The 27,038-nt window shown below is 41.2% G+C and overlaps 2 protein-coding genes and 1 long non-coding RNA gene across 3 annotated transcripts in view; 2 read left to right on the top strand and 1 right to left on the bottom strand.

The window, feature by feature from the left end:
* The window catches only part of Pla2g4d (phospholipase A2 group IVD), a 25,933-nt gene extending 24,857 nt beyond the window's left edge, over positions 1-1,076 (bottom strand). Inside the window, exon 1 of the mRNA XM_015480113.2 lies at positions 1,014-1,076. Coding sequence (XP_015335599.1) covers positions 1,014-1,058 — 45 coding nt within the window. The 5' untranslated portion in view covers positions 1,059-1,076. The remainder of the gene's footprint in view (positions 1-1,013) is intronic.
* The window catches only part of LOC125613307, a 23,527-nt gene extending 3,224 nt beyond the window's left edge, over positions 1-20,303 (top strand). The window contains exons 2-3 of the long non-coding RNA XR_007343832.1: positions 1,608-1,610; positions 19,855-20,303. This is a non-coding gene — a long non-coding RNA (uncharacterized LOC125613307). The remainder of the gene's footprint in view (positions 1-1,607; positions 1,611-19,854) is intronic.
* On the top strand, positions 8,038-9,348 carry LOC107137805 (axin interactor, dorsalization-associated protein). Its single transcript, XM_015480246.2, has one exon. The coding sequence runs from the start codon at positions 8,197-8,199 to the stop codon at positions 9,115-9,117; it is 921 nt and encodes a 306-aa protein (XP_015335732.1). The 5' UTR covers positions 8,038-8,196; the 3' UTR covers positions 9,118-9,348.
* Positions 20,304-27,038: the final 6,735 nt, after the last annotated feature.

The following is a 27,038-nucleotide window of genomic DNA, read 5'->3' as shown; positions in this document are numbered from 1 at the left end:
CTCTGGGAAGGATGGCATTTCAGAAACTTCCATAGCTGACTATTCTGAGACATGGGGATCCTGATGGGAAATAGTGATGGAGTTGGGGCTTACTGGGCCCTCCACCACCCTGAAGACTTTTGTTCCCGAGGCCCCATAAGAATGTTTCCACTGATGCATGTCTTGGGGATAGATCCTCCAGACCTCAGGCTGGAGCAATGGATATTGTTGTTCAGTGATAGGGTACTCTCACTATCTCACCCAAGATTCCATGGGTCCAGGCTGCCCTGACCAAGTCTTTCCCAGGAGCCCCGGTCAGGAGCTACTTGTCTAGATACAACTCAGTCCTGGGTCACAGGACCAAAGTGAGAAGCAGCCCATCAGGGTCTGGGGATTAGGCAAAGGACTTTGGACAATGACCTTGGCACACTTAGCCTGCCTTATAATCACTGTTACAAGGGGAAACCTGAGGAACCAATCCTATTGGCCTTGGTCCCTGGAAAAAGATGAGTGATCTAGACTGAGGGGAAGCACATGGCAGGGGCCGAGCAAGCAGTCTCTAGGCTACTTTGGCCTCCTGCAGCCTCCCAGTTCTTGGACCCAATAAATAATCAGCAGTGGATGGGGATTTGGGCTCCCTGAGAATCTAAGACACACAGGGTGATCCAAGGGCACCAGCCAGTTCTGGGAAGTCCATTGGCCTAAGACAGTAGACTCTGAGCCTGGTAGCTCACCCTTGTAACATGCAGCCACTGTTCTCTGATGTGGAGCATATGCATTTGGGAGGAGAAAGAGAAGGGACCAATGGTGCTACTGCCTGCCTGGTCACTCATGGTAGAGAAGGGAGGTTCTGCTGGCCAAGTCTCTGCTTCTATGGTGCTGTTCACCCACCCACCACTCCACATCCCCAAGCATAGACACTCGCACCTTCTGTCTCAGTCTACACAGAAACCAGAGCCACCCTGCTTTCAGAATGCACAATGGCCCCTGGCCCTATTCTGACTGGTGCCCATGGGCTCAGCAAATACCACTACCTGGTGAGGATGGTCAGGTCGTCCCTCAGGTGACAGGCTCTCCATGCCAATCCTTTCAACTCCACTCCAGGCCTAGCCCCTGCCAAGATGCGGGCTCCTTAGCTGAGTGCCAGGAACTGTCCCAGTGAAATAGTTCCAACTGTGAATCTGCCAACCTCAGGAGTGTCACAATCCTATAAACAGGATGGGACTCCACCCTAGGTCACTCTGTCAGCCCTTCTTTTCTTCCCCAAGAGGCTGGGCCAACCAGCATCTCCAGAAACCTCTGGCAGGGCACCAGGACCTATAGGTGGAACATCAGCACAGATGCAGCCAGGGGCAGGCAGACAAGTCCCAGGAGAAGTGATGGGAGATTGGTTCCCCTGAGGCCAAGGGCAGAGGATGGGGCAGGGGGAAAAGCCAAGGAAACTGTCCTCCCATCTGAGTCAGACAAGCCACCAGGGGTGATGGGGTGAGTGCCTGAAACCAGATAAGAGGACAGAACCCATTGGCAGCTCTGTGAAGTCAGGAGTCCAAGCTACAATAATGAGAGCAGTCGCAGTGGTCAGCCCTGTGTGAGGATGTCCTCTTCACCTGCCCATGAGTAGACTCCAGAGAGTGGCAGAGGGATCTGGACACACCTCTGATCACAGGCCCTTCATCCCATACTCTATCCTCTGCCCTCCAATTCAGCACATTCTAGGAGTTTAGGGGATTTCCTACTAGAATTCAGCAGCAGACTTTATAATAAAGAAAAATAAAAGGGACCAATCAGAAAACTGTCAGATTATGAATATTGTACAGGAAAACTGTCTGAAGTCACTTAGCAATTTATTTATTTGATACCAGGGATTGAATCCAAGGGTGCTAAACCACTAAGCCACATCCCCAGCCCTTTTTATGTTTTATCTAGAGACAAGATCTCACTAGGTTACTTAAACCCTTGCTAAATTGCTGAGGCTGGCTTTGAACCTGTGATTCTCCTGCCTCCCCCTCCCAAGCCGCTGGGATTATAGGGGTACACTACCACACCCGCCTCTTAGCTGTTTATTTAGTATGTATATTGCACTAAATGTTTTTGTGAAATGACAGAAGTTCAGTTATTTTATTGCCAATTCATCATAGAATTGAACAATAATCATTTCCTTTTCAAGGCAAACAAAACTGAAATAATGCTTAATTATTACAAATGAACCTAAAATGTATTCTTACAAACTCAGTCAAAACAGGAAATTGATAATGGTTATGAACAAGTGAAAACTAAAAAAAATGGGAACTATTTCTATTCACATAAACCAGATATAAAATTGAATGAAAACATAAAATGTAAAATGGAGAAAGCCACAAAAAATAGCTTATTCCATGGGGGGTCCTGGCTTCTCTCCAAGTGTCCAGTAGAACCAGGCATGGTGGCACATGCCTGTAATCCCAGCAATTCAGGAGGCAGAGGCAGGAGGGTTGCAAGTTCTGTGCCAGCCTCAGCAATTTAGAGAGATGCTGTCTCAAATAAAAATATTTTTAAAAGGGCTAAGGATGTAGCTCAGTGGTAGAGCACTCCTGGATTCAATCTCCAGTACTGTAGAAGAAAACAAAAAGTGTTCAGTAGGGACAGAGTTGTGGCTCAGGGGTAGAGCGCTTGCCTAGCATGTGTGAGACACTGGGTTTGATCCCGGGAACCACATAAAAATAAAACAAAATAAAATAAAGGTATTGTGTCCATCTACAACTACAAAAATTTTTTTTTAAAAAAGTGTTCAGTAGACACATGTGGCCACCTGACCAGACAGTAGTCTGTAGCTTTTATCAGACTCTCAAAAAGAGTTTTATGACTACAGGAAGATTGAAAACCACCACCCAATGAATCAACCTTGGCTACTCCCAAAAGAGTCACAGGATTCTGATGGATGAGAGGAAATATTTAGGATCTGCCGATAGCAATTTCCTACTAATTATAAGCTAAGTCTTAGGAGTTGACTTGGTTGAGACCCAAGTTGTTGACCTTGGGCTTAAATCCTTAAGATCTGTCCACAGAGGCCATCCAAGGGCTATAAATAGGGGTTTGCAAATAGGTCCTATGTCCAGAAGGACCAGGTCAGGACAAGAAGGCAAATGACAGTGACTCAGGAGGCAAAAGCAAGAGAATCACAAGTTCAAGGTCAGCATGGGCAACTTGGCAAGACCCTGATTTAAATAAATAAATAAAGGGCTGGGGATGTGGCTCAGGTAAGCAACGATTCACAGTACTGGGGAGGAATAAAAAACACATATGACAAGCAGAAGAGATCTGGAGGTGGTCATTCTAGATCAGAATAGGCAGGAATGGCTGAGCTGGGCTAAGGTCACATGTTGCTCACCTAGGCCAGTGAGATCCTCAAGGGAGGGCCATGCCTCTAGTGCCCATCTGAGTGGACCTGACTCAAGGTGTCAAGCTAGAGGTTGTGGCAACCTTTTCCATTCTGTCTTGTCTTTGCCCTAGCTGAACTTCTTTTCTTCACTCTTTCTTCTTGAACTCTACATTCACAGTAAATGAACATCTATTTTTTTCATTCAACATTCATGGCTCTTTTAATTTCCCCAGATTTCTTATAGGGAAACAATCCTTCCCCAACTCCCTGTCTCCATGGTTTGGGTGGTGTTGACTCACTTCCAGCTGAAAGAATGTAGCACGTGCCCCAAAGCTAGTTAATGAACTCAGGGAATTACTATGACCATAGTGTTTGGTTCGTGGGATTCATGAGCCAGACTAGTGCAATCAAAGTAAATTCTGGTACATGAAGTTCTAGAAGAGACACTTTGTCCTTCCTGCTGAACCAGAACCTAGGAGGAGATAAAGCTGGAGCTTCTGAATGTGGAAGCAACCACAGGAGGAAAACTTGTCAGAAAATGGAGCCAATAATAATAGTTAACATTTCTATAATGCTGACTGTGTGCTAGGTGGAGGTGGGTTTATTCTGAAGCTGATGATGCTTCAGCTGGGTCAGCCTCATGCACATCCCTCCCCAGGCTCTGAGAGGAACCTAACAATCGGCTCTTGTGATTATATGTTTTAATAAAATTTGCAAAAATAAATGATTTTATCCAGGACTGGTTAAGATCACTATCATCCCCCTCCTCCATCTCTGTTACTGTTGATGAGGCTGTAGATACTTTAAGGATCTGGTTAAGGAAAAGTAGAGCTAGAAATACATTTAATTTGAGTTTGGTGGAATATATATACGTGGTTTACAGTCAGTTTCATGTACAGTAAAGTCATTGCTAGATGTAAGTTTTGAGAATAGTTTCCAGAAATATTCTATCACCCACTGTACCAACTCAGCTAGCAAAGGGATGAGGCCAGAGATTGTATAGTGTGTCTTGGGACCTGGGTAATGGCTGGTGCATAGGCAATGAGAAGAATTCACCAAGACAAAGCAAAGTAATTAAGTTTATTGGAGGGACATGTGATGCAAAGATGCAGCATAGATAAGACAAAGGTGTCTGCCCACAGATTCAGAGGATATCTGGGCTTTTATCCACTTCTGAGTTCTTTGTTCACCTTTGGCAAGTTTTTTTGCTAGGAGTGATTTATGCTAAATAAGGGTGATTGACAGATTCCTGGATCCTGCACATAATGCTTATTGTGTATCACCAAATGCTCCTTCCCAAGTTTTAAATCAGGTGCATAAGATGCATGTAACATGCATGGGGTCTTAAACAGGGGTTTCCTTTCCTTAGGTTACTCTCGGTCAAACTTGGGAGTTGGCATACGCTCCTGGGGATAGTTTTGGAAAACAGGATCTTGTTTTTTACACTTAGGAAAGTTAGCTCCTCTGATAACAGCAATGGAGCAGGATGAAAGGAGGTCCTTAAGATCATATCAACTCTGCTGATTGAGGTGAAGTGGGCCCTAGGACAAGGGTCCCCAATCTGTCCTGCCTCATTTCCCCCTAAGAGGCATTGCCCCAAAATTTCTTGAGAGGGTGATGAGGGAGGAAGCCCCATCTTCTGAATCTATTTCCTGCTGGATTTGGGTGTTGTCCCTGCCTAACTTGGGGCCTTGTCTCTTCCCTATGTTTGGGGTTGTCCCAAGCCCCAAAAGTGGCTGCCCGACCGGTCTAGCAGTGTACAGTCAACAGTGGGAATGGGAGTAAATCACTGTCGAGTCATCCTCTAGAGGCAGGGAGTCTGCAGGAAGGAAGAAACAAAATGAACAAGAAGGTTTTAAGAAAGCAAGGACTAAAACATAGTAGTAGGAGGAATATGAAGAGCAAGGGAGAAGGAATGGGAAGATTCATGAAAATACCCTTTGTCCCCATCCCAGGAGCAGATTAGGAAACATTTAAACAAGTCAGGTTCTCCTTATTACCTTTCCAAAAATACATATAAATTCTCATCTCAGTGTAAAAAGTCACATAAAATTTTTATATTACTTATGGGTGACAAGTTACCCTTATCCAGTTACAGAATGTTAAATGACATAAATAAAAACAGTTATAAAGCAATCATTTAAAAGACTTTATAAACATATGTTATAGAATTTAAGAAGTCAAGAATACTTGAATTTACTTAGCAGTTGATATTTAGTATTTTAACTGCAAATTAATCAGATATGTCTTCTAATAAACATTTATGAAGATTAATCCCATTTATGTTAAATCTGATTTACCATTTTAACTGTCAACTTTAGGTTAGCTATGAAAACCAAGATATTAGACAAACCTAATTAATGTTTTAAGTCATCATTTTCCTGCTGAAGAAAAATCCTAAAAGCAATGTATATTACACTTTAAACATTTCATAGAAACCAGTGCGTTCTCTCTCTCTCTCTCTCTCTCTCTCCCTCTCTCTCCCTGTTTTTGTTTTTGTTTTTAAACAGGCAAACTGCAGATTTATTGAAGGTGAAGGTGGAGGCAGCATTCTGATAGGTAGAGTGAAGTGGGCAGAGCAAGAGAGAGAGAAGCTCAAGGTGCAGTGCTCTCTTGATTGATTGACCACCTAGAAAAACATGTGGGTTAATAATTTTAAAGACATCTTCACTCTTTTTTAAAAAAAAACAGTTTGAGTCACATGAAATAAAAGACATTTAGATCCATTTCTTTTTAAAATTTATTTATAAGTATTTATAAGTGCTCATTTATCTATAAGCCATTTTTTGCCATATACATTATATATAGACACAAGCATGTATATAGACACAACATACAAATCACAGGTGTGCACACATACACATAAAAACAGACAGGAAACAAAGATTTTATAACTTTTCACCAACTATTAGATCCCCCAAATGGGAGACAAAATAGCTACAGATGCTTATTACACAGACTATCAGATTTAACCTTTAAGGAGTTAAAAACAGAGCCTGTCTCAGAGGTCCTTTGTGGGACAGTGAGCAAAAGATTACAGAACAGAGGACGCAGATCCAGAGGAAGCCTGTAGAGTTAGGGATGGCTGGGAAAGAGTCTATCTATCATGTCTGGACACTGAATCAATGTTTCAGGTGGCCAATTGTCCATTCATGAGGTAGATCTATCTCAACCATCACCACTGCTTATTTTCTTTTTTAGGACCTTCTAGAAGAGATGACTGCTTTCAAATTCCAGTATATAGAGAATTAACCCTTTAATAATTGGTCTCTAAATAAAGACAGCAGGCAATAAAAACAAAGGACATACACACACACACACAAAAAAAAAAAAACCCAAAAAAACAAAAACAAACAAACAAACAAAAAAACACAACTCTTCAGTTAGACAAAACAAAACAAACCAGAACAAAAATACAGTAATTTAGGTGCATGGGAACAAAGGTAAACTTATCAGAAAACTCATGAGCTCAAAAAAGACAGAGGTTAAAAAAAAAAAAAAAGACACAGCCATAATTATTCTAGTAAAGAAGCACATGGAATATCTATATCAGACCAGAGTGAACTTTTGGATGAGATTAGAGTCAGTCCAGATATTTTAAAGAATGTGGGAGCCCATGAGGTCCAGGGAGAGGGTGGACCTCAGGAAAGGATTCTCAAGAAAAAGAAAACCTGTATATATCAGATCTTTCCATTTTCCTTCCCTGTGAGCATTTAGGGAGGAACTTAGAGCTGAATCCCAGAGTCCAAAGAAAAGAGAAAATAGCCATTATGTCCCACAGTGTCTTTGATTTACAAGTGATACTTTTTCTGGTCTTTTTTTTTTTTAATTTTACTTATTTATTTTGAGGATCAAACCCAGTGTTTCACATGTGCTAGGCAAACACTCTACCACAGAGCCACAACCCCAGCCCCTCTTTTTCTAGTCTTTAACGGTTTGGGGGCAGTTGCTTACACAGCTTACATGCCAGATACAAGCCTCAGAGGGACAGATATCAGATAGGCAGTTAAGGAGCAAGGAAAGCTACCATTTTAAGAATGAGAGGCAAAGGGCATTAAATAGGGCAAACTGACCCAAAGAAATAGAAGGTAAAATTTTACCTTAGAAATTAATAAGAGTTCCCATGAGATTTGAGAAAAGATCTATTTGGAAGATAGTATTATAATTAAGGATACAATTTATGAGCCATCTTTCTTGATCAGCAAGTTGATATTGTGGCCTGACAGGTATTAACAGGAAGACTAAGTGTTTTTGTTTGAAATTCTGGAGATCAAACCAATGTTTAAGAATACATCCTAGAGGAGAGTCAGCTGGTACCAACTGACCACCCAAAATTTTGAACCACTTTTAGAATTCTAGGATAGACTGAATAATTTCTCATCAAGAGAGAACATTCTGATGTACCTATGTCTCTAGAATGTCCCCACGTTCAGAGGGATCAAACAAGGAAGGAGATATCTATTACCTTCAGTGTCTTGTAGAGGGAAAAACCTCACCCTTGAACCCATCAGCCAGTAGTCACAATGTACTTGCCCAATGGAGCAAGAATCCCTCACAGGCTGGTTGGACCTGGAGTTCAAAGATGGTGTCAGGGATCCTGGATTTTCAGTGCTCTCATTTGGTCTTTGTACCTGAGAAAAATAGGGCAGGGAATGGGGGAGGTCTTCTGGGACCTGAAACCCAAAAAATAAAAAGGTAGAGGGAGGAAATGGGCTTGGGCGGCTCCTCTGCGGGTGGCGGTGGTGGCCTTAGCGGTTCCTCCTGGCTCTGTTAATGTTGGGGCCAGGCCCGGGGAGGATGGCGCCCTAGAGCCCGGCCTTGCTGGGTAGGGGCGGGAGGGGACGGGGTGGGGACCGGCCATGTCGGAGGTGACCCGGAGTCTGCTGCAGCGCTGGGGCGCCAGTTTTAGGAGAGGCGCCGACTTCGACTCTTGGGGCCAGCTGGTGGAGGTGATAGACGAGTATCAGATATTAGCAAGACATCTACAAAAAGAGGCCCAAGCTCAACACAACAATTCTGAATTCACAGAAGAGCAAAAGAAAACCATAGGCAAAACTGCAACATGCTTGGAATTGCGAAGCGCAGCTTTACAGTCCACACAGTCCCAGGAAGAATTTAAACTGGAGGACCTGAAGAAGCTAGAACCAATCCTAAAGAATATTCTCACATATAATAAAGAATTTCCATTTGATGTTCAGCCTGTCCCATTAAGGAGAATTTTAGCCCCTGGTGAGGAAGAGCATTTGGAATTTGAAGAAGATGAAGAAGAAGGTGGTGCTGGAGCAGGGTCTCCTGATTCTTTTCCTGCTAGAGTGCCTGGTACTTTATTACCAAGGTTGCCATCAGAACCGGGAATGACATTACTCACTATCAGGATTGAGAAAATTGGTCTGAAAGACGCTGGACAGTGCATCGATCCCTATATTACAGTTAGTGTAAAGGATCTGAATGGCATAGATTTAACTCCTGTGCAAGATACTCCTGTGGCTTCAAGAAAAGAAGATACATATGTTCATTTTAATGTGGACATTGAGCTCCAGAAGCATATTGAAAAATTAACCAAAGGTGCAGCTATCTTCTTTGAATTCAAACACTACAAGCCTAAAAAAAGGTTTACCAGCACCAAGTGTTTTGCTTTCATGGAGATGGATGAGATTAAACCTGGGCCAATTGTAATAGAACTATACAAGAAACCCACTGACTTTAAAAGAAAGAAATTGCAGTTATTGACCAAGAAACCACTTTATCTTCATCTACATCAAACTTTGCACAAGGAATGATTCTGACATGAGTAATGTGGAATTTCTGTGAATTTTACCACTCAGTAGAAACCATCATAGCTCTGTGTAGCATATTCATCCTTCAGGAGGCAGGAAGTGAGCCGTACCTATAGGCCAGTGAGTCCATTGCAAAGCTGTACCACAGAACTAAAGTCCAGCACCTCATTGTTATGACTCCTTTGGATACAGGTTTATTGTAGATTTTGAAACATGTTTTTACTTTTCTATTAAAAAAAAAAAGTAGAGGGAGGAAGAAGAGCAAGAGAAAGAGAGAAAGACCAGAGACTGAAAGTTCCCTTAATGGGACACCAAAATGCTGTGGGACCTGGGTGATTTCCAGTGCATGGGTGGTGAGAAGAATTCACCAAGACCACGAGAAGCACAGTTAAGAGTTTATTGGGAGGAGATACACTGCAAAGGTGCTGCGGGAACTTTCACTACAAAGATGTCAGCCTGTGAACTCAGATGGAGTCTGGGCTTATATGCACTTCTGAGTTCTTTGTTCATTTTTGGAAGGCTTCATGCTAGGAGTGATTTATACTCAATGGGGAGTGATTGGCAGATTCCTGTGCCTTGCCCTTTTTCTTGTCTTTAACTGATTTGGGGCAGTTATTATGTGTGCACCAAATGCTCCTTCCCAGGTTTTAAATCAGGGGCATGAGAAACAAGTAATATGGATGGGGTCTTAAACAAGTGGTTTTTCCCTCCTTAGGTTACTCTGGAGATCTCTGCACATCCTTGGATGGAGAAATAATCTTTTGGAAAACAGGATCTTGTTTACACTTAGGGGAAGTTAGCTCCTCTGAAAACAGCAATGGGGCAGGATGAAAGGAGGTCCTTAAACTCATATCAGCTCTGCTGACTGAGGTGAGGTGGGGCCTGGGACCAGGGTCCCTAGTCCATTCTGCTTTAGTGAGACATGTATTTTGGTGCCAGAAGAATTGTGTAGAGAAAGAGAAACAAAGTCTGAAATATATAGAGGCAGAAACCAGTCTGTGGGTAATTGATTCAATCAGACATAAAATTATGATTGGAGCTGGGCGTGGTGGTGCAGGCCTGTAATCCCAGTGGCTCGGGAGATTGAGACAGTAGGATCATGAGTTCAAAGCCAGCCTCAGCAAAATCAAGGTGCTAAGCAACTCAGTGAAACCTATCTCTAAATAAAATACTGGAGATGTGGCTCACTGGATGAGTGCCCCTGAATTCAATACCCGGTACAAAAAAATTATGATTGGAAGACTTAGCTTTTATTGACACCTGATCAAAACAGAAGTTCTCAAAAAACTCTTTCCTCTCATCCTGTAAGTTATGAGACAATCATAAGCCCACCAGATTCAAGAAAATTGGCTTCTACCTCTTGATGGGGGAGTGGTTCTACAAGGTTCTAGATGAGCATGAAAAGTCATTGCTGCAACTGTATTTTTTAAAAAAACTGCCATAACCTCTATTAAGTTTCTCTCATCCATGAACTACTGTAGTATTGTTATTGGAGTCCTAGGGGTGTAGTTCAGTAGTAGAGTGCTTATCTAACACACCCAAGGCCCTGGGTTCAATTTTTAGTTCCCCCAAACAAACAAAAACACACAGAGAAATTCTCTACTGAAAGGGGTATTTTCAATCATACCTCGATTGCACTCTTTCCCTTTATTTGATGAGAATTTTAAGAAATAGAACTTATCATAATTCCTGTGCCACAAGTAGCTAACACACTGTAATAAGACTCTTCACTTTTGCATGCAAATGTTCAATGGGTGACTTAAAGACTTGGCATCTCTTGGATTCTAGGAACAAGCTCTGATAGATAAAGATCTTGTGATAAATCAAAGCCATCCTCCAGGCAACAACTCTTATCACTGTCAAGACCACACCTGACCAATTCAGGGATAATAATGGACCAGGCCTCACCTGATCAAGATCACCTGCTTTGACAGCTGTGCAAAGCCTCCAGCTATACAAACCCCTAGCCCTTGCCCTCATTCGCCATTATATAAAACCTCAAAAGTTCTGTGCAGTGGCACACATCTGTAATTCCAGATATTTGGGAGGCTGAGGCAGAAGGATTGCAAATGCAGGGACAGCCTGAGCAACTTAGAGAGACCTTGTCTCAAAATAAAAACAAAGGGTAAGGATGTAACTCAGTGATAGAGCACCCCTGGGTTCAATTCCCAGTGCCAAAAAGAAAAACTGAAACTTATCAGCCCCTCAAAGACTGGGCTAAGGACATGGTTTCCCTTGTCTTCTCACTGTAGCTACACTGATGACTGTTCCTTTCATGCTTTTCACCATCACCTTTTCTGTTTGGTTTTTGAGGCAAGTGGCCATTACTGATTTGTTGGATCTCCAGAGTCAGTCCTCTGGCTTAGGACTCCAATAACAATACTACAGTAGTTCATGGATGAGAGAAACTTAGTAGAGGTTATGGCAGTTTTTTAAAAAATACATTTGCAGCAATGACTTTTCATGCTCATCTAGAACCTTGTAGAACCACTCCCCCATCAAGAGATAGAAGCCAATTTTCTTGAATCTGGTGGACTTGTGATTGTCTCATAACTTACAGGATGAGAGGAAAGTGATACTGTTATATCCTGAAGTCAGGTCATAAGGAGATGCAGCTTTCTCCCCTGTACCTAGAGCACTCCCACTTGGAGCTCTGAGCCTCCAACTCTAAAATTTCTATAGTGAAATTAAAAGCTTGGTTCTAATCTCCAGTGCCAATCCAACAACAAGGACAAAGTTTTGAGAAAAAAGAGACATAAAGTTTTATTGCTTTGCTAAAAAAGGAAAAAAACAAAGACTCATGTCACTGAGGCTGTTGTTCCAACTGTCAGGAGGAACAGAGGGCCTTAAAAAGGGGGATACCAGAACTGTTTTCCAAGTATCATTATAGTGAATCCAGTTAATATTTAACTTATGTCCTTGAAAGAACTGTTGTTCCAGTTTCCAGGTCCGGAGTTTCTCTATTCTTGTGGACAGTGAGTAGAAGGGGAGATAACTTGTTTTAGGACAGGAAGAAAATTTGTTTCCCCCACAACTGGGGAGGGGAAGAGAGAAAAGAGGAAAAAAAAGAAAACATTTCATATTTAAAATAAGCTGCCAGTGGTCAAGCAGCAAGGTTTATATTCAAAGCATGAAGTGGATCCATGACATGAAAGGGACCCTGGTTACTTAAGACAGACAGGGTGAGGAAGCCAGGCCATAGAGTCAGCTCTGGAGTCAGCTGTCCTAGAAGTTTCAGACACAGACGAACGATGATTCCAGCCCCAGCAATGTTCACTTCTAACCTGTGCCCATTTTGAATTTGTGACCCACAGAATCTGTGAGCCTATTAGAGTGATTACTGTTTTAGGCCATTTAGGTTTGAGGTGATTTGTTACATAGCCATAATAAGTAAATCAGAAGTTTTCCCAAATTTGCTAATGATTTTTAAATTGCATATATCATCAATGAAGATTTATGAAATGAAAAGAAGTTCTCAATAACTTTTATTAACTATCCATAATTGTTTAAAAATTTCAAACAAACTAAAGATTGCCATCTATTTGCACTCAAGAAAATATTTAAAAATTGGTGTTGAAAAAAAAGAGGTAGTTAGGCCATAATCCCAGCAACTCAGGAAGCTGAGGCAAGAGGGTCACAGGTTCAAAGCCAACCTAAGCAACTTATTTTAGTGAGACCCTCTCTAAAAATAAAAAAGGGCTGGGGATATGGCTCAGTGGTAAAGCACTCTGTGTTCAATCCCTGGTACCAAAAAAAAAAAAAAAAAGAGAGAGAGAGATAGTCAAAGATTATGCCATGCAACCACACAATGAAGGGAGAGATTTAGAGTATACCTGGAAGTTGATTAATACAAATACCATGGTATTCAACTTTTTGTGTGATTTTTCTGCTTTTTAAAAGTATTTTTTGTGTGATTCCTTTTATTGTTCTAAATAAATATTCACTTAAGTGCTTAATTTTGAATCAACTTGCATAAACTTGAACCTCCATAGAACATAACCCTTGTGGTACACTAATCAAAGCACTTTATAAATAGAACATCTTTATTTATCCTCCAAGCTCTAGGAAGCTGTTACCTGTATTATTCTCATTTTGCAAATGAGAAAACTGAAGCAGGAATTGGTTGAAGAACTGCCCCCATGTCACCTGAAAATCTATCTCAGAGGCAGTGTTCTTACCTCACCTGCAATATGAACTCTCTCTAGAAGCAGAACAGGCAAGAGGGAGCACCAGACAGTCCTTGGATCAAGTCTCACCTAAAGGAGGAAATCTAATTCTGAGCCTTTCGTTTGGATGTCAGCCCCTTCCCACTTAAACTCTAGGAAAGAAAGGCTCAGTCACTCCCCTCCCTGTACTTTTCTCCCAAAATAGCACTGGCTGGCAGTAGGAAAGTACGCAGATGGCAGGGACAGAGCAACATGCCCTGCTGAGTCTCCATTCCAGGCAAAAGTCCTGAATCAGAAAGTGGAACAGGTAACAAGATATATGATGTGAGGCCAGAATGACATGCACTTCGGGGTTCAGCCTTAATTTTTCATGTCAAGATCAAGGCACAAGCAGATCTGTGTGCTTGCCTCATGAGGACATGGTTATTCACTCTGTTGACAAGTGAGAAAGGACCATTTCCTGTCCAGGACTGACCAAGACCTTACAGGAAAGATCACATGGCTCCTCCCCTCATTCTAGGGCTGTTGGAAATGATCCTCTCTCTCAGCAAGGGACAGGATACCACCCAATCATCAAGCCACCCATTCACTTGACAAATATTTATTCATTATCTATCATGTCCCAGAAAGAGAGCTAGGAGGTTAAAACAGGCCTGATCCCCACTTCAAGAAGCTTCCACCCATAATTCACCTTCCACCCCAGGTTTCTCAGCCAGTAGAGCTTCTCGGTGCTTTAGAACATGCAGTGGTACACAGCAGGAGTGCCGGAACAAAAATCTCCTCCAGAACAAACTTCTGGAATTTCAAGGAAAAGAGACATGGAAGAGCTGTAAACAAACATTACTCAGTTAATTACCTTTGTTTGGAGGCAGTGTGGCAGGTATGTGAGCTTCAGGTTAAGTTATGAAGCTAGAGCATGTCTCAAAGAGTTCTTGATGTCCCTGAACTAACCTCCCTCAGAATTCCTTTGCCTCTCCCCACCTGGCCTTCCCCATCTCAGGGGTCTTTCCTCACCCCCCACTTTGCCCTGTTGATTTTTCTTCTCTGATTTTTCTTTTTATAAACCTTCCATACATTGGAAATTTGTGTGTGTGATTCAAATTTATTGCATTTGTAACTTACCTATTCTAGCTCATAATTTTAAAAAATAGATTGAGCCAGGTACAGTGGCGCATGCCTATAATTCCAAAGACTTGGGAGGCTAAGACAGGAGAATTGAAAGTTTAAAGCCAGCCTCAGCAATTTAGTGAGGCCCTAAGCAACTTAGCGAGAATCTGTCTCAAAATTAAAAAAAAAAAAAAATTTAATTTTTTTAAAGAGCTGGGAATGTAGATCAGTGGTAAAGCACCTCTGGGTTCAATTCCCAGTAATTAAATAAATAAATAAATTTAATTTAATTAAAAATATTGAGCCTTTTATACTTTTCAAAACATGCACTCAAACTAAACTTTTAAAGTATAAATAAAATGCTCTAATGATTTTTATTTCTGGAAGGTAGTTAATCTCATTAGAAAAAGTCTTTCCCTAAACTCCAGTGGTGAACTCCCCCAACCATGGATTTGGCAAGAGAAACCCCACTTCAGCCTACCCACCCCTTTCTAGAGTTTCAAACTAACTGCTTTGTTGCCCAGAGTTCACATGAAAATTTGCCCTCCTTTCCCCATCCAGCACTGAGTCATTTAAAATGTAATTGCTTTTCTGTAAACACCCAACACCAACAGCCCCCAAAGGCAATAACCAGCTTAAGATTAGGAGTTTAGGTAGGGATAACACCTGTGCCACCTGCAAGACTTAGCCCCAGCCAGCTTGCTCCCTTCCTATACCAAGAAGGCAGGACCCAAGGCCTGACCAGTGCTGGGGAGACTTCCCTCTTTCTGGGCACTACACAGGGTGGCAATGAGAGTACAGAGGAGGGGGGATGGAGGAGGCCAGCCTTCCCTTCTTTGTCACACTCCTCCTCAATAGCTGTGTTTGCTATCTTTTCTCCTGTAACAGGATTTCAAACACATACAGAAACATGCTTCCAATGTTCTGGCCCTTTCTCCTATGCACATCTTCCCTCTTTGGCCAGTGGCACCCATTGTTAGACCTGAAGATGAGAGAAAGGTGCTTTCCTTCTGCGTCAAGTCTCAGAGCCAGCTCTCCAGAAGCAGACTTTGTTAGACCAGGATGCAAGAAAAGACCACTGACTCCAGTTAAAATCAAATTAAAGCAAGCTTATTATTTCAACCGGCCGGGCTGCCTCTCCCTCCCAAAATGGCGGGAACAAGACAGCAGCAGCAGCTTTCCTGCAGCCCAGCTTTATAGCCCAGAAAGTTACACAAAGGGGGGTTACAGATAACAGAACTCTGACGAGCATCACACTAATGGTAGTTTACATTTTTTGCTGGCCCCAACATCAGAATTTATGAGGACCATTAGAGCCTCAGAGAGGGTCGTTGTCTGGCCAGGGAAGGCCAGTATTTATGAGGTGTCACTAAAGTTTCAGAGAGGGCTGCTCCCTGGTCAGGCATGGGTGAGTTTGGTATAAACAGGAGCCCAAAGGCAGGCATTCCAAGCAGGTTCAGAATTTGCAGTAATTTATAGTAAAGCCAAAATTATCTTTTCATGGCTTTGTGGCGAGATTGCTCCCAATTTTAAGAAAAGATCAGGTTGGGTCTATCAACTTGAAGGTTGAATGTTGTGAGGAAAAGAAAGGGTTTTCTAAATTCCAAAATGTTCCTTTTACTTATTATAAGAAATGCTTTGAATTGTGAGCCCTGTGAAGAGAGAGTCCTTAGGGAAGATGCCCACCCAAAATAAAGCCCCCACACTGCCAGACAAGAGCAGGAAGAAGGCAACTGGTCAAAGATCCAAGTGTTTTAGCTTTCTGCCCTGACCCCAAACCCTGAAGGGGTATTATGCATAAATTAATAATTTGGGTAAAATCCCAAAAAGGTAGGCTTGGCCCTCTCTTCACGCATACATCCTGGGAAAAGTCATGTCCTCAGGGAGAGAAGCACCATGTTCCAAGTGTCAGTGTTTCCAGCAATTGTTAAGAAATGCTTGAGGAGGGGCTTAGGTAGGGGCAGGGGCAGTGGTCTGGCTCCCTAATCTTCCTAGACCCCCTTGGGGTATGGAAGGAACAGAGTCTAAATTCCTTCTGGGAGTGTAGAAATAGCTGAGCTGAGACACTGGGTTCTGCCTGGGGCTGCCATGGAGAGGGATGAGGTGGTCAGCCTGAGTCAGGGTCCTGCCCTGACCTGGACAGCATGGGTGTTGAACAATGATCCCACCAGCTGTGGCTTCAGCTTTGGTATAAACAGGAGCCCAAAGGTCAGGCCAAGAAAACCCCAAAAGAATCCAAGTAGATGTTGACTACAATCCCACTCAATCACTTGTTGACTGAAAATAAAATCAAAATAATTCAGAACAACAAAAATGACATTTACTTAGGGCTAATTAGAATTTCAATCTGGAAAAACAGACAATCTTAAAAATGTGCTCCATGTGCATTCTACTGTCATGTATAACTAATTAAAACAAATAAAAGAGTTAAAAAAAAAAAAAACTTGCTTGTAGTGCCCAGAAAGAGGGAAGTCTCTTTAGCACTGGTCAGGCATTGGGTCCTGCCTTCTTGGTATAGGAAGGGAGCAAGTTCACTTACTCCAGTAAGAACTAGAGCAAAAAACAAACAAAAAATGTGCTCCAAGCATGGTGCAGTAGCAAAATCTCAGCAGCTCCAGAGGCTGAGGCAGGAGGACCACGAGTTCAAAGCCAGCTTCAGCAACTTAGTAAGGCCCTATGCAACTCAGGGAGAACCTGTTGCTAAATAAAATATTTAAAAAGGGCTGGGGGATGTGGCTCAGTGGTTAAGTGCCCCTGGGTTCAATCCCCAATTCCAAAAAAACCCTCTAAGCTGGGCACTGTGGTACACACTACACACCTATAATTCCAGGGACTCAGGAGACTGAGGCAGGAGGTTTGCAAGTTCTAGCCCAGCCTGGGTAATTTAGCAATTCTGTCTTAAAATTAAAAAAAAAAAAAATTGAAAGGGCCAGGGATGTGGCTCAGTGGTAAATTATCCCTAGGTTCAATCCACAGTACCACAAAACACAAGAAGAAAAACAAACAAACAAAAAGTACTCTAAGGTTTTACAAAATGAATTTATAGCTTTTGACCACAAGGGAGTTGGAAATCACATCACTTATTAGTCAGGAATTACGATTAGTATTGGCAAAAGTTAAGCTGTTTTATAAGAAAGGAGTTGGGTATAGTCTCAGTCTCTGTCTGTTGAACCTAAGGTCAGTAGAGGTTAACAGTGTTTCAGGAAACTGCTGGTTTGGCTCATTCCAAAAGTCAGCTCACAGGAAAGGACAGGGTAGGGAATGTCCGCAGCTCAGTGCAAAGGCTCATCTGTGGACCTGTCTGAGATCTGATTAACAATGGCCTCTTGACTCCATTTTAAGTGCCCTGAACCAATGCTGCTCCTCTGGAGTTTTTTCCTTGACACATCCAAGGCCACTGGGGCTCTGCCCTATGCTTAGCTGCCATCTTGGCTACTAGGATGTGGGTGGGAAGAACTCTGAAATAAGTATTTCCTAAAAGAAGCTGAGTTTACCCAAAGCCAAAACTGAAATTTGTTTGGGTGAGGTAGCAAATTTTCATTTTCTGAGCCTATTAGAATCTCCTTACACAATTACCACAAGTTATTAAAAAGAAGACAGAGGGAGGAAGGATGGGGGGGAAAGATAAGAGAATCTAAATGAGATATCCAGAAAAAAATTCACAGAGGAAGCATTCTTTTAGACTTGGAAGATGCATTGGTGTTTTACTGATTATCACTAACACCATTTTGCAGTATTCTGAGCTGTTTAAAGGTAGAGTACCATCATTTGTACTGTTGTAAGATGCTACTCCAGAGGTCATCTGGCAGCTGCATTCTGCCTTTTGAGCTGTCTTTAACCTCTCCCCATTTCCCTTCCTTCCCCCTCCCCAGACCTCTCACCATCATCTGTCCAATACTCTCTTCATCTCTCAGCTCCTACAACCGAAACCAAGGGGGAAACCTGAGTGAAACTTCTAGCTTCAGTTGCTTTCTGTCACTCCAGTTTTTGAGGTCTTATGGCTAAGCGGCATACTCCCATTAGTTCTGCTATAGACAGTACCTCTGACATGTGGGTTATGATGGTAACAGTTGACTAAGTTGTTTTTTTCAGAATTTGAAACCACTTTTGTCTATTGTAAGCCAGTTGAAATCAACAATCTTTTATCTGGGCCTGCCCAAGTGTCCGGTGGTGACCTTTGACCTTGGAGGGCCCAAACTCTAACATGTTTATTTTCTGAACATGTGTCCTATGAAGAGCAATCAAGTTTGATTACACATGCATGGACCACCAGCTATTTCACTCCCTTACCTCCAATCACCTTTCCCCAGGCCTCAGACCACCCTGCTTATTTATTCAACCCTGTCTTTCTGAGAGGTAGACTCCTATCTCCTTGTGTTTGGCATCCTGGGCATAAACTCTTTTCTGAAAAATGTGTTGTTTCAGTGATGAGCTTACTGTGACAGAGCAGGTAAAACAGGCCTGGTTTGCTGACACAACCCCCCTGTCTCCTCCCATATCCTACTGCCAGCTAGTCCTCACAAAAAGCTGAGCCCCATAGCCCTCCAAGGCAGGTAGAGGCTCCCACTAAGCATGGGAAAAGTTGGGCATCTCTCAGAGGCCCACTACAGCACAGAGGAGCAACATAGATGCAATAGACCACAAAGGCCCACTCCTGGAAGCTCTGAATGGCATGGAGGGGACCAGCTTCATCAGAGAGTGCCCTTCAGAGGATACTAGGAGAAGAAGGCACTGAAATCAGAGGTGTTACAGCCAGCCTGCTGCAACATAAGGCCCTAGAAACCTTTCTTTCAGCATTTAAAATATGAAATCCAGACTGGGAATGTAGCTCAGTGGTAGCAGACCTGACTAGCATGTGCAAGGCCCTGAGTTCAATCTCCAGCATCACAATAATATATATATATATATATATATATATANATATATAATAAGAATCTTCACATCTTTTAAAAATTTTTTTCTTAGTTGTAGATGGATACAATACCTTTGTTTATTTATTTCATTTGTATGTGTTGCTGAGAATCAAACCCAGGGCCTCACACGTGCTGTACTGCTGAGCTACAACCCCAGCCCCAGAATCTTTATATCTTGAGGCCACTATCAAGATGTAAAGATCCTCTTCTATTATAATAATCATGTACACTCTAGTTAAATACTTTCTGAATACCTGAACTATAAACATGGCAGTTTTGAATATGTTGCCTGAAGAGAATATGTTCTCTGTATATGATGAATCTAAAGATCAAGAGAGTAAATGTTTTCTTTAAAAACAAAAAAAAAGTAAAACCCTAGTTTGCCAGCTAGTCCTCACAAAAGATCTTAAAAGATTACAACCACTACAAAAATATATTAAATACATTTTATAAATAAATTTATAAAACAGGAGTTTTGGAGTTGAAATCTGTGGTTCTAGTAGGAGCGCTGTAGAAGCAGCCCTTTCCATATACCTTGAAAACTATGCGACCAGCATGGGCTCTTGGGAACAGCTTGCTATTGAAGAGTTTGCAAGATCTCTTCTTGTTATTCCTAATACACTGGCAGTTAATGCTACCCAAGACTACACAGATCTGGTTGCAAAGTTAAGAGTTTTTCATAATGAGGCTCAAGTTAATCCACAACATAAAAATCTAAAATGGATTGGTCTTGATTTGATCAATGGTAAACCTCAAGACAACAAGCAAGCTGGAATGTTTGACCCAACCATAGTTAAGGTGAAGAGCTTGAAATTTGCAACAGAAGCTGCAATTACCGTTCTTTGGATTGATGACCTTATTAAATTACACCCAGAAAGTAAAGATGATAAACATGGAGATTATGAAGATGCTTTTCACTCTGGAGCCCTTGATGACTGATCTGATCTCCCTTTTATTTATAACAATGTTAGATGCAATATCCTGTACTGTGAGTATTATACATTAAAGAACAACATGCTATCAACTTTAAAAAAAAGATGCCATCAATAATTAAATAAGGAGTAGTATTATTAGGATATGAAGGATCCAGAGAAAAGTTAGAAGCTTGAAAGTTTGAAGTTTGAAAATTTTAAGTCAGCTTCAACTAGCCCTTTACCATTTTCCTTGCTCAAATAGATTCAGAGGGATCTTTTCTAGCTGGAATTATTGGCTCTTGGCTTCAAAGTAATATCTTTGAAACACTTGATGTCTTAAGATCATACTTTTCTGAATATTAAATAGTATTAATATCATTTGAACCCAGCAGTCTCATCGAATTCACCTTGACACCTGTCAGTGGTGAGGCACCTGCAGTGAGGCTGCTGTATGCCCTATACCTCAGCTTCTCCTGGTCTTCATAAAGTGGGGTAGAGGAGTGAGACAACCCCCCTTTGTCAGAATGAGCAATATAATGAATGAGCAGAATGAGGTTTCTCTTCACCAATATAAAATCTGCTGACCTTGGAGAGGCTCAAAATGATTGGTGGATCCAAGGGACTGGGGAACGAGAAACAGTGGGATTAGCAAAAGAGACTTGCTCAGGTGAAAAGATGCATCTGTGAAAGAGCCAAGAATTCAGACCAGGCTCACACACCCATACACACACACACACACACACACACACACATTCACTCATATACCAGTTAGCTGCCAGGAGCAATGAGCCATATTTGCATAGGGTGGCAGTTCAAAGAGATGACTGTAAATTATTAGGGAGGAACCTACACAGAATCACCAGCTAGAGCTGAGCCAGGATGGGTCCATCACCATATGGCCATCAGGAAACTGGTCAGAGAAACATACCTTACAGGTGTAATGCTGTGTGAAAGAGGCCAGACTCAGAAGAGCACATACTGCCTGTTTCCATGTTTGTAAGTAGTAGAATGGACTATATCAATCTATGGTAATAAAAGTTAAAATTGTGGCTACCTTTGGGTGGGGGTATTTTCTGGAAGGAGGCACAAGGGAAATTTCATTCATGATGAAAATGTTCTAAATCTTGATTGGGGATGGTGGTTACTCAGATAAAAATATATGTAAACAGTCATCCAGTCATACATATATGATCTTGTATTTTATCTAATATTTATGCTCAATAGAAAAAAAATTAAAACTGCAGTCAAGGGCAGGGTGGAGGCAGAGAGCTAAAAAGCAAGCCGAGCCATGGTTCAAACCCAAGAAAGACCTTGAAAGGTGCAGAAGCCAGGAGAAAACTTTAAAAAAAAAACTGTATAATTGATGTTTTTATAGGGGTAAAAAGATGATGCATTTATGAAAAAAGGGGAAGTGCTATGAAATGGAATGTTCTAAGAATATAAAGAGTCCTTGTATATTAAAGATATGATGGCAGAAGAAAATAAAATTGATACAAGAATTAGGAGATAAAAGTGATAAAATCTCCCCAGAAAAGCAAAATGAAAACCTCCCATGGAAATGGGAGGTTTAAGATAAGAAGTCTCAGAGGAGCATGTCAGGAAGTCCAATGTCTTTCTGTTAGGAATAACAGGGCTGGATAATAGAGGAAACAATTAGAGAAAATTATTGAAGAAATAATATAAGAAAATATTGCAGAACCACAAGAACCTCCAGGTTAAAAGGGTTTGCTGAGTACACAGAACACTAAACAAACAAACAAAAAAAGACCCAAACCGAAGCTCATTATGAAATTTCAGAGACCTGGAAATAAAAATAACAGAAAGACAAAGGTCACATAAAAAGGGCTGGAATATCATAATGAGACTGAACTTACAGGCAGCAATAACGGAGCTTAGAAGACTACATAGAAATGTTCTGATGGAAAATTATTTCCAGTTTTATTCCCAGTCAAAAATGAGAATAGAGGCTGGGCACGGTGGCGCATGCCCATAATCCCAGTGGCTCAAGAGGCTGAGGCAGCAAGATCTCGAGTTCAAAGCCAGCCTCAGCAACTTAGTGAAGTCTTAAGCAACTCACTGAAACCCTGTCTCTAAATAAAATATTTAAAAGGGCTGGGGATGTGGCTCAGTGGTTAAGTGCCTCTGGTTTCAATCCCTGGTACCAAAAAAAAAAAAAATGAGAGTAGAGCCAGGCATGGTGGCACACCCTATAATCCTAGCAACTCAGGAGGCTGAGGCAGGAGAATTGCAAAATAATAAAAAGGACTAGGGATGTAGCTCAAAAGTAGAACACCCATAGGTTCAATACCCAGAACCACCAAAAAAAAAAAAAAAAAAAAGAATAGAATGCATATTGCAGAAATGTTACCAGAGCAGTGTATTCTAAACTTCAAAGTGCTATAATCACCCAGGGAACTTGTTAATTGTGATTCAGGGGGTCCGGAGTGGCATTTCTGACAAGCTCTCAGGTGATGTCATTGTTGCTGGTCCCTAGAGTTCGTTTTTTAAAGTGAGGTACTAAAGGACGTGTTCCCCCAAAACAAGACAATGAGCCAAGGAAGAGGAAGGAATAGGATGTGGAAAACAGGATGCAACATAAAAGCAAGGTGAAGGCAATAGCCGGGATGATGATGAAGGAAATTCTAGGATACTACCTAAACGGAAAGCAGTCTAACATGGGACATAAAGGAATACCAAAAGAAGAAGGAAGGCAGGGCACAGTGGCATAGGTCTGTAATTCCAGCAACTTGGGAAGTGGAGGCAGGAGGATTCCAAGTTTGAGGCTAGCTTCAGCAACTTAGTAAGGCCCTAAGCAACTTAGTGAGATTCTGTCTCAAACTAAAAAATAAAAAGGGCTGTGGATGTAGCTAAGTGGTAAAGTGACCCTGGGTTCAAAAAAAAAAAAACAAAGAGAAGGAAGTTGAAGAAGAAAAAACCGGGGCTGTGGTTGTGGCTCAGTGGTAGAGTGCTAGTCTAACATGCGTGAGGCAGTGGGTTCTATCCTCAGCACCACATAAAAACATAAATAAACAAAATAAAGGTATTGTGTCCATCTACAACTAAAAAAAATTTTTTTTAAAGAAGAAAAACGAATTAAGCTGATTACCTGATATGTCAAGAGAAAATTTACACTGCTGGTGGAGAGTTTGAGGGCAAATTAGTGATAGTAATATAGAAAACTAAGCAAATGAAAGTGAGTAACCATTAAGCTCAAGGAAATCTAAAGAGTAAAAGGATCCTCAGGGTATATAAAGAACTCAAAAAACTTAACAGCAAATAAGCAAATAACCCAATCAATAAATGGGAAAGGATGGGGCTGGGGCTGGGGCTCAGCGGTAGCATACTTGCCTGGCATGTATGAGGCACTGGGTTCAATTCTCAGCACTGCATATAAATAAATAAAATAAAAGTCAATCAACAACTAAAATAAAATGGGCAAAGGAACTGAACAGACACTTCCAAGAAGAAGAAATACGATTGGTCAACAAATATATGAAAAAATGTTCAACATCACTAGCAATTAGAGAAATGCAAATTGAAACTACACTGAGATTTCATCTCACTCCAGTCAGAATGGCAGTTATTAAGAATACAAGTAACAATAATGTTGTGAGGATATGGAGGAAAAAGTACACTTGTACATTGCTGGTGGAACTGCAAATTGGTGCAACCACTCTGGAAAGCAGTATAGAAATTCCTCAGAAAACTTGGAATGGAACCACCATTTGACCCAGCTATCCCACTTCTCAGTGTATACACAGAGGATTTATAATCAGCATACTACATTGACGCAGCCTCATCAACCAATTCACAACAGCTAAGCTATGCAGCCAACCTAGGTACCCTTCAACAGATGAATGGATAAAGACAATATGGTATACATATACTATGGAATATTACTCAGCCATAAAGAAGCATGACATTATGGCAATTGCAGGTAAATGGATGGAACTGAAAACTATCATGCTAAGTGAAATAATACAATCCTCAAAAAACAAAGGCCGAATGTTCTCTCTGATACAGATGGGAGGGGGTGGAAGGGAGTGGGGGAAAGGGGGATGAGAATGGGAAAGACAGAATGAATCAGACATAACTTTCATATATGACTATACGACCAGTGTAATGCCATCATGTACAATCACAAAAATGGGAAGTTATACTCCATGTATGTATAATATGTGAAAATACATTCTGCTGTCATATATAACTAAAAACTACTGAATAAATAAAATAAAGAATAAAAGGGCTGGGGATATAAATCTGTGGTAGACCTTTTGCCTGGAAAGCATGATGCTCTGGGTTCAATTCTAAGCACCAAAAAAATAGATAAATAGATAGATAGATAGATTAAATACAATTATATTTATATAATCACAATAACATAAACAATAGATATTGACCAAAATTATAACAATATTGGGTAGTAGAGAAAGGATAGGGTACAAGAACTGCGAAATAATTAAGAAATAATACTATAAGCATGTTTTTTATAAATATGGAAATAAATACCTAAAGAAATAACTAAAAGAGTTCAATGCAAATACTGCTGAGTGAATAGGTGTGGGCAGGGAACAAATGTTTTATCATTTTAAGAATTATAAAACTATTTGATTTTTTCAAAATAAGAACAGCTGGACATTTTGGCACATGCCTGTAATCCTAGAGACTCTGGAGGCTGAGGCAGGAGGATTGCAAGTTTGAGGACAGTCTGGGCAACTCAGTGAGACCTTGTCTCAAAATTAAAAACAAAAAGGGCTGGAGATATTGCTCAGTGGTAGAGCACTAATGGATTCAATCCCTGGTATCATATATAGACACAGAAAAGGTGCCTCGATCAGAATAAAATTAAAATTTCAAAGAACATTATTTGAAAATGTGGATGCTTTTGTCATTAATAATAAATCATAACACACATCACAACTCATTGCCACCCTAGAGTTTCAGGACCCACTGCTGCAAAATACAGCTCAGAGGCAGTTCATTTCCGGAAGACATTCAGTTCCAGGAGAGGCCACAGGGACAGGAAACATTTGGAATACACTAATAACAAGTGCTAGAGATGGTTTTGAAACTTCCTGACATCAATCGAGACATTCAGCAGGTTCCTGAATGAGGTAATACCATGTTGTGCCTATTATTTCTCAAACTTTGTCCTTCCTAGATTTATTTCATAAGTAGCAGCAATATTTATCCCATTACCCAATGGATTAGTCAGGACTTTTGCAAGTAGCAAAAACCAAACTCAAACTGGCTTAAGCAGAAAAGAAATACATGGGGAGCCAGGTATGGTTTGAAGCTTAAATGTCCTCCCAAAAGTCTTGGTTCCCAGTGTTCAGAGGTAAGGCTTTGGGACAATTAGATCACAAGGGCTCTGACCTCATCAATGGATTGATTCATGGATGGATTCATATCATAATGGGTTTGGGGAGAGGGACTTTATATAAAAGTGCCCTGCCCCCCCACACACTTCTTCCTGGCTACCACAAGGTAAGCAGCTTTCTTGCATTATGTCTTTTGCTACCGTGTTCTGCCTCACAGACCCAAACAATAGAACCAAGTGATCATGAACGGGAAGCTCTGAAACTGTAAGCCAAAATAAATCTTTCCTCCTTTTAAGTTGTTTATCTCAGAGTTTGGGGGGATGGGGGTGGGTGGGTACCAGGGACTGAACTCCGGGGCATTTGATCACTGAGCCCCATCCCCAGCCTTATTTTGTATTTTATTCAGGGTCTCACTGAATTGCTTAGTGCCTCACTTTTTCTGAGGCTGGCTTTGAACTCAGCCTCTCAAGCCTCTGGATTACAGGAGTACACCACTGTGCCTGGCTATCTCAGATATTTTGTCACAGTGATATAAAGTTGACTAACACAGCCTGGGAAAAGCCTAGGTTCAAATCCTGCCATCAACATGTACCATTGTGTGGCATGAACGAGACACTTAAATTGCCTAAAGAATGAAGATAATGAGATCTGGGGCTGTAGCTCAGTGGCAGACTGCTTTCCTAGCATGTGTGAGGCACTGGGTTCAATCCTCAGCACCACATAAAAATAAACAAATAAAATAAAGGAATTCTGTCCATCTACAGCTACAAAAAATTTTTTAAAAAGAATGAAGATGATGATAGTATTGTGAATATGAAATGAATTAACATTGTCAAGTATTTATAATAGTGCCTGATCTGAAGCTAATTCCCAAAAGTCTTAGCTATCATTATTATAAGCTATTATTCAGGAATTGCAACAAATCTGGAGGACAAAACCAATTCATGCTGTAAAAATTGCAGTGTAACTGCAGAACACAGAAAATAAAGAAAAATATTAAAAGCCCTCAGGAAGGAGAGATAAGTTGCCTACAATAGATTAGTAATTAGGCAGGAGCAGGCTTCTCAAACACAATAATAGAAGCCAGTCTGGGTCCAATCCCAGAGGGAGTTTAATATATAGGGGACATTCAATATAAAGAATTATGGACCATATCATAAGAATAACCATAAGATATAAAGAAACTTCATATGGAAATAAAATCATGGCATTTGCAGGTAAATGGGTGGCATTGTAGAAGATAATGCTATGTGAAGCTAGCCAATCCCAAAAAAACAAATGCCGAATGTTTTCTCTGATATAAGGAGGCTGATTCATAGTGGGTTAGGGAGGGGGAGCATGGGAGGAATAGATGAATTCTAGATAGGGCAGAGGGGTGGAAGGGAAAAGGAGGGGGCAGGGTATTAGCAAGGATGGTGGAATGTGAGAGACATCATTATCCAAGTACATGTATGAAGACACAAATTGGTGTCAACATACTTTATATACAACCAGAGATTTGAA

This window comes from Marmota marmota, unplaced genomic scaffold (assembly GCF_001458135.2).
Source record: "Marmota marmota marmota unplaced genomic scaffold, marMar, whole genome shotgun sequence".
Lineage (NCBI taxonomy): Eukaryota > Metazoa > Chordata > Mammalia > Rodentia > Sciuridae > Marmota > Marmota marmota.
Note: the sequence above shows the minus strand (reverse complement) of the source record. Positions and strands in the feature narration are given on the sequence as shown.

Bases quoted from the DNA above. Each gene is read 5' to 3' on its own strand.
- LOC107137805 (XM_015480246.2), top strand. From the start codon at position 8,197: ATGTCGGAGGTGACCCGGAGTCTGCTGCAGCGCTGGGGCGCCAGTTTT.